The sequence below is a fragment of the Temnothorax curvispinosus genome, unplaced genomic scaffold (assembly GCF_003070985.1).
Source record: "Temnothorax curvispinosus isolate PA1 unplaced genomic scaffold, ASM307098v1 QBEX01017172.1, whole genome shotgun sequence".
Lineage (NCBI taxonomy): Eukaryota > Metazoa > Arthropoda > Insecta > Hymenoptera > Formicidae > Temnothorax > Temnothorax curvispinosus.
Genome location: NW_020226952.1, coordinates 1 through 12444, shown reverse-complemented (window position 1 = coordinate 12444; position 12444 = coordinate 1). Strand labels below are relative to the sequence as shown.

Here is a 12444-nt window from a genome sequence, read left to right as displayed (position 1 = left end):
AAACGTTTACTTTATTATATATATTTTATTCAATTTGTAATATTTTATTACTGTCGCCCGTCCATCGTCGCAAACGAGCTCTCATTTGCCTTGTTTTTTTTATTTATTGTTATTAATAGCGTTATCTTTGTTATTTTGGCAGAATATACCGTACATCTGATTATTCAATCAAACATTTTTCGAAATTCGTAACGCCAAAATGGACCGTATAGCCTACATCTCACAGCACAAAGTTATAACAGTTTCACAATCTCCACTTAACTTACAGTAATTATTTCTATAAATATTTGTAACATAAATTAAAAACAACTTTAATAATATTGATGATAATTATTTGCACTTTATTTTAAAATATTTATTATAATCTTTTAGATACTTTTATTTTCCGGACATTATAATATTTACAAAATATTCAACGTATATATTTTCAAAATATTTAAATTTTTTTTATAAATATTTTATAAATATTTTATAAATATTTTGTGCTGTCTGGGAGTTTAGCGCGCTCAGCTGTTCTTTTTCTGACGGGCAGATGCTTGCACGCTTTTTTCGCATTTCTGTCACTCGGATCTATAGGAAAAAACAACAATTTAAGCGACATTATACACTTGTGAAATTTTGCTGCAAATATGTTGCAAGAGTCTAGCACACTCGACTGCTCTTTTTCTCACGGGCAGATGCTTACACGTTCTTTTCACGTTTCTGCCGGTCAGATCTGTACGGCAAAAACAACAATTTAAGCGACATACACTTGTGAAATTTTGCTGCAAATGTGTTTCAAGCGTTTAGCACACTCGACTGCTCTTTTTCTCACAGGCAGATGCTTGCACGTTCTTTTCACGTTTCTGCCGGTTGAATCTGTACTCAAAAGATACTTCCATATTGTTTTCACATTTCTGCTACATGTTTACTTTTAACAAATAGTATAAAATTTCACAGTAGCTTCTTACAGCAGACTACTGCAATAGTACAGTAAGTACTCGTTCAATCACAAATATTATGCACTTTTGTCGCAATTTTGGACTGTTTTCTTGCGCACTTCTTCGGGACGCATCTGAACTACCAACTGGTTACCGGGCTGTTTTGTACATAAGCTGTTGCTCTTGAGTCCAGTACATACAATAAAAAGGATCCATTTTTATACTATGATTAATACCAGCATATCTAATGTGTTTTGCAATTTGCAAATTTTTTAATGGATCTGTATTTTCCAGCTGTAAACGTTTATCCATTTCCTCTTGTTTAGCTTTGCGCAAAACTGTCCGTATTATATAAAGTTGGTGAGATATCATCGCCATATGTCATTATTTTATTGGCTTGTTCATTACGCCATACGTTGGCATTTTTATTGCCACTTACCAACTCAGTTGCAATTCTTTCTCGCAATTCACCTCTCAATTCTTTTTTTTATAAATAACTTCTGCAGAAAAATCTTTCAGCGTACACTCAAAAATTACATCATTTCCTTTCACGGGCTCACTAAATAAAGTGCCCACAAGTTTTGCACCACATTCTTTGCAATTACCTCTAAAGTTTGCATAGCATTTAGCATCGCTATTTTGATATATTTTTCCACGCTTAAATGTAAATGCGCATGGTATTTTACTCTGCCATATTTTATCTGCAAAAATGTGGGTCCATTTTCCTGGTTGAAACAATATGTAATTACGTTTACGTTTTCTAGGACATGTGTTTTTTGTTCTATTAGGCTTTATTTGTGCCCACTTTTCTTCTGAAACCAATAAATGAAACTTTTTCACTTCCTTCTCGCAAGCAGAACTGTTATTTATATTACAAGAACTGTCTTTAGTGTCATCGTACGTATCTCTTTTATCAATTTCAAATGCTTTCAATACAGCACTGTACATGCCACTTCTGTCATTTTTCAAAATTGTATAAATATGTTTTGGCGTTATGTGGGACCCACTATTTATAATTATCTCACAATCAGATATAGAGCGATATACGGCATGAGGTGGTAGGAAAACTTTACCATCATTTTGTATAGTTCTGTATTTTTCATCACTTAAAATATTAAGCAACTGTTCCTTATCGTACATGTTGATATTTGTCTTATAAATTCGTGTGTTGCTATATAAATGTACTTTATTATATTTCTGATTATTTATTTACACACGAATTTCTTTATATTTATATATGTTTGCGAAATCGCTGTATTTCCCGGCGATGAAAGCGGGATGAGAATGACCCGCGTAGAAGGTGTTAACAAAGTATTTCAGTAATTTTATGTGTAACTCAGACCACAGTCTGAGCCATCTTTAATCCGTCAAAAAAAATACATCTGACCTGAGATTCGATGAGCAGCGTATAAATGAGAAGTCTTTTAATGTCTGTGAGTGGGCGAGACAATTATACTAATTGCCTCGCCCATGGCGCTTTCTCAGAAGCGATATGAACCTGAAACAAAGAGCTGTTATTTTCAATAATTTATTGAAAGTTGAGTACCTATAAATGAGATCCCAGTGGTAGTCCGTCTGAGTTGCAGCTGCATATAGCGCAATGCCAAGACGAGCCTCATGCGCGCTCAACTCGTCCGAAAGCGCGGGTTGAGATGGCCATGCTTCAGGATTGAGAATCCACGGTGGTCCCCCGTCCACCATAATGAGTGGCTTTGGAGTTGAGATGTAGTCAATCCCCGTGATGCACAGTCGGCTGGGTTGGATGTGCCAGGTACGTATTTCCAGAGAGCGTTTGATGTGAACTCTTGAATCAGAGAAACTCGGTTTCTTACAAAATCCTTCCAGCGCGATGCATGAGATTTGATCCACGTGAGTGTCACAACAGAATCCGTCCACATATGAGTTGCGATAACGTTCAACTTCAAGGTGGCTTGAACGTATTGCATGAGTCTTGAGAGCAGCAGTGCTGCGGTGAGTTCAAGTCTCGGGATGGTGAGTCGTTTGAGTGGTGCTACCTTAGTTTTGGAGCACACCAATGAAACCGTGGCGCCATTAGAGCCGTGGACGGTGATAAATACGACTGCAGCCATTGCCAGTTGAGAAGCATCAGAAAAGCCGTGAAATTCCACTGTCGAGGTGCTCAATGTGATGTACCACCGAGGTATTGAGATCTTGCGCAAGCTGGTGAGTTCTTTTCTTATGATGAGCCACCGTGATGAGAGCTGGGATGGCAGTGGTTCATCCCATTGGAGCTTATGAAGCCAAAGCTCCTGCAGGAGCATCTTCGCCTTGATCACCATTGGTGATGCAAAGCCTAGTGGATCGAATATCTGAGCCACTTCAGATAGAACGAGGCGTTTGGTGAGATGGTCGGTGTGCGACAAGATCCTTGTTGAGAATGTGAATGTGTCTTCTTGAGGAAGCCATCTTAAACCGAGTATTTTGGTTTCGCAATCGTCAAATGCAATTTGTGAGCCCTGGTCCTTATCTGCTTCTACCGCAGTGAGCACATCTGGATGAGTCGCGTGCTACTTGGCCAACTGTTGGACAGTGTCAGCGCCTCCAAAGGCGTCGTCGACGTATCGACCTTGAAGGATGGACGGCACTGCGAAGGGAAAATTGTGGCCTTCATCCTCCACCAATTGCAGCAGTGTTCGTACTGCCAAGAATGGGGCAGCCATCGTACCATACGTAACCGTGGTTAGATAATATGACACTTCATTGATCAGTTCGTCTATCCAGAGAATCCGCTGTAAATTCCAGTCATTTTCACGCACGTTGATCTGCCTATACATTTTTGTGATGTCAGTGGCAACTAAGTGTCGAAATTGTCGAATCCAGAGTAAAACATCGTTGACGTCTAAATGCAACTTGGCTCCCGTGTGCATGAGATCATTAAGTGAGCGGCCGGATGTAGATGCACTCGAGCCATTAAATACCACACGTAATTTTGTGGTTGCACTGTCTGGTCTGAGCACTCCGTGATGTGGCAAATAGTATTGTGTGTGCTGACTGGAAACGGGTGAAGCCTAGCTCCTTCATGTGATTGAGATCTCGATATTCTGTCATGAACTGATGATACAGACGTCGATAGTTGTCATCTCGTGAGAGTCTTCTTAGCAAGCTTTGCAATCATCGATGTGCAGTAAGATACGAATCACCAAGAGTATCAGGTGATGACTTTAATGGAATTCGCACCGTGTATCGACCTGTTGAGTCCCGTGAAACAGTGCTCTTGAAATATTCTTCACATCTTTGCTCGTCAGGAGCAAGATCATGATGGTTGTTTGTAGGTACTTCTTCTTGTGTCCAAAATTTCGCCAGCAACTCGTCGAGAGCATCTACTCCCTCCTGAATCGAGGCATGATGCACGGTAGCAACTGCCGATGATGATGTGTTGACCGGTCCGAGAACGAGCCATCCAAAAATTGAGAGCTGTGCAATTGGCGTCAATGGATCTTGTTTGATGATGTTAGGCTTGATGATCTGCCCATATGAGTCCGCTCCAATGATAATATCCACTGGCCGTGGTGTAAGAAAATCTGGATCAGCCAAGGTTAACTTGGTGAGATGCGGCCATTCCTGGGATGCAGCGTTGAATGATGGCAGGATGTTCGTTAACGTCTGCAGAATGTGAGCTTGAATGATGACGTCTGATCTTAAGTGAAGTGAGCGGAGCTTAAGCAATGCAACTCCTCGAGTTTGCGTCGCCTTTCCGCCACCAATTCCAGTGATGAGAATGACGGAATGATGACGAGGAATGTTGAGCTGACGAATGAGTGATTCAGAGACGAACATAAGTTCTGAACCTGAATCGATGAGAAGCCGTACGCGCTGAGTAGTAACAGATGAACCGATCTGTGCCAGGGCCGTAGCTAACAATGTTGAGTGAGATGAGCGGACCGAAAGTGAGTGGTTGACAATTGCACCATCTTCCTATTGAGATGACGAGACTGAGCTGGTGGTAGGCTTCGCTGATGAGTCCGACTGATGAGCCTCATGCAGCATGGTGTGGTGTCGGTTGGTGCATTTCTTGCACCCCCGTGAGCTCTTGCATGAGCGGACATTGTGGCGGCCGAGGCAATTGAAGCAGAGCCTCCGTGAGATGACTAACTTTTGTCGATCGCCCAGTGAGAGGTCTCTGAACCTTGTGCACGTCACAATGAAGTGAGTGCCGTTGCAACAATCACACGGGAAAACCGTGGAGCTGTCAGATGCTGCCGTGCGGGTCGGTTGAGCTGCCGCATGATGAGCTGTCGAGGTGCGCTTTGCTGTTGAATGAGCGCCGACAGCCATGAGACTTCAAAATATGCATGCTCCTTATTGAGAAATGCCTTGTGTCTCGAGATGCATTGAGATTTGAATGACTTCCTCTAACGGCGACTTCCTCTGCACAAGCTGGCAGCGTCTTGCCAATATTCTGCACCGTCGCAAGGCGGTTCATCTGCGTTTGAACCTTGAGGATGAACGCACCGGTGAGGCTTGGCGTTCTGACGTGCGCTTGTCTTCCGGCAGCTGGAGCAATGGCGGGGTCTTGCCGCCCGTCCCGGTGTTGGCGAAATCCGTCATGATGAGCCGTCACTGAGCAGCGCACGATGAGACACCTGAGAAACGTCGAGACACGTGTAAGAACTACTGCACGAGATGAGAACGTTTGAGAAACGCGTGAGAAAATCATTACGCGAAGCAAGAGTCGTTGAAGTCATGTATTGAGCACGTGATAACGTCTATATTACACTCGCGAGAGCGCGTGAACATGTTTGTACTTCACTCGCGAAAGCGCGCGATAATGTCTACGTGGCATGTCTTGAAGGGCATCTGTGTCTAAGTTACACTATAAGTTCCACGCATCCGGCTCGAAGGATCAAATGTTCGCGAAATCGCTGTATTTCCCGGCGATGGAAGCGGGATGAGAAGAACGCGCGTGGAAGGTGTTAACAAAGTATTTCGGTAATTTTATGTGTAACTCAGACCACAGTCTGAGCCGTCTTTAATCCGTCAAAAAAAATACATCTGACCTGAAATTTGATGAGCAGCGTATAAATGAGAAGTCTTTTAATGTCTGTGAGTGGGCGAGACAATTATACTAATTGCCCTCCTCGTGGTGAGTTTTCCGTGAGCCGGTGTGACACGTGGCGGTCGGCACTCGCGCACGTGTGATCCTGAGTCGTCGTGTTGATGTACCGGATTTGAGCTAGATAAGCGGTCGCTTTACTTTTTAAGAGAGTTTCTGGGCAGCTTCAATCACTGCGGTGGGCACTTCAATTCGCTGTAACACTCGAATTAAGCACAGAGCACACTTCGTACGTCTGGTCACTGCGCGGCCATTTGTACGACTGTGTTTGTCGCGAGGAATACGTTGGCGATGAGCGCGCCCGTGCTTGCGCAAACTGCCGCGTCGCTCCGGCCGGTCGTATCCGATCGATGCTGCCATCTGATCGGATGGCGCAACGTGAACGGAATCTCGAACAATATATATAAAGATATATATTAACCACCAATTCCAATAGATATGTATTACCACCAATACCAAAAATATTACCACAATTATATTATATATTATATATATAACCACAATTTCAATAATATATCCTGAAATAAAAATATGTAAGGATATATATATATAAGGATATATACATATATATAAGGATATATATATATGATATATATTCTGAAATAAGAAAAAAGGAAAACCTGAAAAAAATAATAAATATAATTTAAAGAATAATTTAAATGTAACGACGCAAAATCCGTTATAATACAACATAACATATAAAAATTGCAAACATTATAAGTAATTTTTAAAATTTTTATAAAAAAGCAGAAAAGTATTATATTGGATTTCGATTCATTACATTGAACCTATCACACCTCTTTCTTTTAATACGTTTATCACACGGGGTCAATTTGACCCCAGCCAATTTTTAAGCACTGCTGTAAAAAAAACTAACAGTTTAATTGGATCGTAAAAAATTCCAGAATTAAGTTTAAACATTGTAGAATGTTTTTGTTATAAAAAATAACTTTTTGAGCATTATGTTACAAAAATGTAAATTCTTGAAAACAAATCATAACTTTTATTTTTCTGTTTCTTTTTTCAAAATTTTGCATAATATTCTTAAGATGTTATTTTAATAAAAAAAAAAAAATAGTCTGGAATCACTTTAACTCCGTGTGACAACTGAGGATTAACATTTTTCTCATTATTACATATAATCAAAGATGTACATTATTTCAAATGCATATCTAATATTTTCGTTAATAAAAGAGAAATTATTTTCAAACAGCCACACAGTGGGCCAAAATAACAATGTAGCTGGACAAAAGTCATTTTTTAAAGATTAATATTTTTTTTAAATAAATAATTAATTTTTAAGAAAGATATCTAAACTATCTTAAGAAAGATAATTTTTTTTCTACAATATATTTTCTACTATATATACTTGCAGTTATGTTATATCATTTAAATAAGTCATATAAATGTCATCCCGCAAAACATTAAGGGGATCCTAAAGCCGTCTGTAATACCGGCTTTTTTTCTTAGCACTAATCTTTTAATTGACTTTATAGAAATGCAAAATTCTTGTCTAGAATTAAAGTACGCATCAAAATCTAGGTCATGGTGGTCAAATTTATATCGAAAACGACAAAAAATTAATATTTTTGTTAATTTTTGGTATACGTGACGACAATATTTGCTTTGTACAAAAATTCCACGATAAATATCCACAAAATTAGACCGGCATGACCTAGGAACAACATTTAAGAACAATATCGTGCAATTAAATCTAAGATTGAAAACCTAGAAAAAAAGATTACTTTTTATAACTTTTATATGTGTAAAAGCACATTCAGGTTGACAGGATAAGCAATATTGCGTGTGGCAAAAGATGGCGCAGTAATCGAACAAAGACAGATGCCTCTCGTTAGACAAAGACAGATATAGATATATGACAAGAAAACAGAATTAGAAATGTTGACATTATCGACGTCGAGGAAGTTCAGCCTTCACTTTAGGATCCCCTTAAATCATTACTTTTGTAGCGCTCGAAACAAGAACGGTAAAACTTTAAATTAGATAAATATAGAAAAAAGTAAATATTTTTTAATTCCATTAACAAATCTTAGAATAGTTTGTTAATAATAGCGGTATTTTAAGTCAAACATTGCCAATTTTTAATTATGAAATTTCTTAAGTATGAAACTTAAGGTCTACAAAAAATGTGCTGCGGGATGCCGCCGTCATTTTACTACTAGCATTATTTCTTACACATTTCTGATTTTTATTTTTTAAAATTAGCTGCCGCCAAGTGCCTATTGCCTACATATAGCGTTTTTCAGATATTGACATCTATCTTGATTTTTTATAGTTTCTTGATTTTTATCGAATTTATCATAAATTTATCACACTAAAAATAGTCTAATAATAGACCAAAATGTTTGTTAAGTTTTTTAATTAAAGTTTACGATACTAACATCTTGTTATGGCTCTGTGCACTTTTCAGTAATTACTACTACTTTATCAAGCATTTAAAAAAATAGCTCAAAACTCAATTTTTTATAAGGAATAGCGCTATGTAGTTGATAAACAGTCTTTCTTCTAGAAACACTCTGTATATTAAATGTTATCAAATTAGACTGATATACATTGTACATACAAGTTTAACTTTCTATTTTAAAGATCTATTCTCAAGACCAAAGATTCTTTGATTATCTGCAAAGTCTTACTGCGAAAAATGTCACGATATACGCAGTAGACGAAAGATCCGTCGTATTTCCAAGAGTTCCTTTGATAAGAGTAGAAGGACCATTAATAATGGTATGTACAGCTCTTGAAAACGACTCTGTTAACATTGGTCAACTATGCGAGTCTGATGGCGACCAACGCGGCGAGATATCGCATGGTTGCCGGGAAAAATATCACGTTGCTTGAGTTTGGTCTTCGAAGAGCGCAAGGACCCGATGGAGACTTGAGCGCGTCTAAGTACAGCTATGTTAGTGGAGAATAGATCTTGAGAATAGAATATAGATCTTGAGATACTTGAGAACATTTGTTTAAAGATCAAATTAAGTTGATATACATTGTACAAGTTTACTTTCTATTTTAAAACACTTGAGAACATTTGATTAAAGATAAAACCAAAATTACTATATTTGTCTAGCTAGATTGTAGTTTTAGCCCACAGTGAGTCACTATTTTCTTAAAATAGCACAAATCGAAAATCCGCTAGAGAAGATTTAAATTTCTTCTTTAAGATGATCACATCATTTTTGCTTTCAAACCATGTGGCCGGTATTCATCATCTAAATCGGTCCCTCATTACTGAGGATCGTGACCACATGAATCGTGGACCATCTGTCGCCATGATTCCCTGTCCTCAGCTCGGCGCATCGCCTCGTGGATGGATCCCTGTGTGGTCTTTCTGACGGCATCGCCCCATCTGGTCGGAGATCGGCCTCTGCTTCTTTTCCCCTCGATCTGATCAACGATCATAAGTCTCTCCAAGTTGTTCGGCTCGTGTCTGGAGATGTGTCCGAAGAACCTCAAAATACGCCTTAGGCAGATCGTAGACAGGCGAGTTCGAATTCCGAGTTCTTGCAAAATTGACGCGTTTGTGCGATGGGCCGTCCAAGGCACACCCAGCATTTTCCGCCAGCACAACATTTCGAATGCATCTATTCTGCTTCTCAATCTTGCCTTCAGTGTCCATGTCTCGGCAGCATATAGGAACACTGAGAAAACCAGGGACTGGACTAGTCGGACCTTGGTCTTCCTGCTCATGCTACGATTCCTCCAGATTTTGCCGAGCCGCCTCATAGCATCCTTTGCCATTTGGCTGCGGCGGCTTACTTTCCTGTCGCAGCTTCCATCATCGCTGATTACGGAGCCCAGGTATACGAAGTCCGAAACCACCTCCAAATCACGGAACTCGTGTGTGTGCTGCAGGGTCCCGGCACGATCGATGAACATTAGTTTGGTCTTGCTTCTGTTTATGTGGAGTCCCAGTTGCATACTCTCGACCTCCACCCTACGAAGCAGCTCCGCCAGGTCGTTTTCGGTTGCACCCAAAATCGTGGTGTCATCCGCGAACCTGAGATTACTGATCTTTCTCCCAGTTATCCGGACACCCCTCGTCCAGCCCTCCAGCACTTTGCGCATGATATATTTGCTGTAAAGGTTGAAAAGCTTCGGTGATAAAATGCAGCTCTGTCGCACTCCCCTTCGTGCTGAAAGGCCCTGAAGTGGCATCCTCTAGTCGGACTCTACATGTGCCATCCAGGTACAGGTTTTGCACAAGGAGTATCAAGTGTTCAGAAACTCCCATCTCTCCCATCACCTCAAACATTCTGTTCCAGCTGACGCAGTCGAACGCCTTGGCATAGTCAATGAAACACATCAGTAATGGCACATTAAATTCTCTATTCTTTTCAATCAGCTGTCGGACGTTGAGGATTTGTTCGCGTGTGCCTTTTCCTTTGACGAAACCAGCCTGTTTTTCTGAGATATGCCGGTCGATGTAATTTTCTAATTTTGCCTTAATTATGCTCAAGAGTATCTTACTAGCATGTGACAACAGTGATATTGTTCTGTAATTTTTACATTTGCGGGTTGAACCTTTTTTGTGCAGAGGGACAAGTATAGACTCAGACCAATCATCCGGCCATCGTCCAGTACTCCAAACCCTCTGGCAGATCAAGTGGAGCATGTGCGTGCCCTTTGGGCCTAAGTTCTTGAGCATTTGGGCTGTGACTCTATCGCCTCCGCTAGTTTTGTGTTTCAATCTTGCCATGGCCCATTCTATCTCCGCAAGAAAAATGTCCGGCTCCCTCACGCCGCATTCGCTCATTCTCAGTTCTTCTGAATCCTCTGTTGCCGCGTTCAGACCTCGGCAGTATTCCCTCCATCGTTCTAGCACCTTGTATCCATCTGTGATGATAACTCCCGTATCATCCTCCAATGTCCAGTTCTTGATCTTAATGTCCTTTGTCAGTGACTTGACTTTACAAAACATGTCTTTTGTGTGTGCCCTGTTGGATGACTCCTCGATCTCCTGACACACTCTGTCCACTTCTGCATTCTTGTCCTTACGGCAGAGTCTTTGGACAGTTCTGTGCAGCTCGCGGTAGTGCCTTCTATCATCTTCAGTGCTTAGACCATTCTCTTTTAAGGTTCTGCGGCGCAAGACGGCGGACCAGGTCTCCTGGCTCATCCAGTCAGGTCTGCTACGCGGACCCCGGCGTTGTTGTACAATGGTCTCCGCAGAGTCTATTACTGCTGTTTTTAGTCTGACCCACATATCATTGGCTGATTCTATTAAATCCGTCTCCATTCCTAAAAGCCTAGTGTGCATGTCCTGCCTGAACTGCAATATTGCATCACTTACTGGCTTTATGGACGATTTTGAGCCGGGATTTAAACTCCGCAACCAGCAACTGATGGTCGCTTCCGCAGTTCGTCCCAGGTAGTGTCTTGGCATTAGTAATGGACGAGCGCCGTCTGGTGTCAATTAACACGTAGTCATTTTGGTTTCGGTATGCACCTCCTGGTGACATCCACGTATACAGCCTTCGTGGATGTTGCTTGAACCAAGTATTCATGATGGTGAATTGGTTACCTATGCAGAATTGCAGGAGCATTTCTCCTCTCTCATTGCGGACCCCCAAACCGTGCTTTCCTACTGTTTGGTTAAGGTGTGTATCGTGCGTAGTTTCTCCCACTTTTGCGTTAAAGTCGCCCAGCAGGACGGTAGTCTCCTTCCTCGGTTTCACACGGCAGGCTGTCTCAAGCTTTGCGTAGAAATCAGAGATTTCTTCCTCCGTACACTCGGTTGTAGGCGCATACACCTGGACGATGTTCAGGGTGTGCGGGCGGGCACCAATTCTAATCTTGATTATTCTGTCATCAATCGCCTCATAACCTAGTACACAGTCCCTCAGGTTCTTTGCAACAATAAATCCAACTCCATTGTTGCTCCTTTCACCGTTACCAGCAAGGAATATCATGTTTCCGTTTCCAGTTTTGAAGTGTCCATTATCTTTGAGATGTGTTTCACTCAGGCCCAGTATATCTACTCCACATCTTTGCATTTCCGATTCCACTGTCTCTCGCTTCCCTAGTTGTAGCAAGCCGCGGACATTCCATGTGCCTATTTTTATGTGTTGATTTTGTCGTACTTTGGGTTGTTTACCACCAGTAACCCAGTTTTCACAAGAAGCCTGGTGGGTCACCCTCCTGTGGCCGGTCGCTAATTTCATACCAGACGGCCCGGAACCATCTAGGCGCCGAGAGTCAGCCGGATTGCCCGACATATCATTCCTCCTATTGTCCGTATTTATGTGGTTTTTTTGGGATAATATTCGTAGTGGTTTCCCATTGCCTTCTACGCCAGGTTATTTAGAAAGTGCTCGTCACTCACGGTACCCGTAACTTCCGCTTGTTACTCGGCGGTGTTGCTCCACTGGTTTTTGGTCCACCCCGGGTATATTATTTCCCCGGTACCCTCTATTTCTAGCGGGCTTTCCC

General features: G+C 41.3%; 3 protein-coding genes across 3 annotated transcripts; all 3 read right to left on the bottom strand.

The window, feature by feature from the left end:
- Positions 1-4007: 4007 nt before the first annotated feature.
- Positions 4008-5675, bottom strand: LOC112467353. The gene is made up of 2 exons (XM_025035947.1): positions 5602-5675; positions 4008-5524 (listed from the first exon to the last, which is right to left on the bottom strand). The coding sequence occupies exon 2, from the start codon at positions 4716-4718 to the stop codon at positions 4053-4055; it is 666 nt and encodes a 221-aa protein (XP_024891715.1). The 5' UTR covers positions 4719-5524; positions 5602-5675; the 3' UTR covers positions 4008-4052.
- A 4343-nt stretch (positions 5676-10018) lies between these two features.
- Positions 10019-11272, bottom strand: LOC112467350. The gene has a single exon (XM_025035945.1). It carries the CDS (start codon positions 11270-11272, stop codon positions 10019-10021), a length of 1254 nt encoding a protein of 417 aa, XP_024891713.1.
- Positions 11273-11297: 25 nt separating this feature from the next.
- On the bottom strand, positions 11298-12230 carry LOC112467352 (craniofacial development protein 2-like). Its single transcript, XM_025035946.1, has one exon. The coding sequence runs from the start codon at positions 12228-12230 to the stop codon at positions 11298-11300; it is 933 nt and encodes a 310-aa protein (XP_024891714.1).
- Positions 12231-12444: the final 214 nt, after the last annotated feature.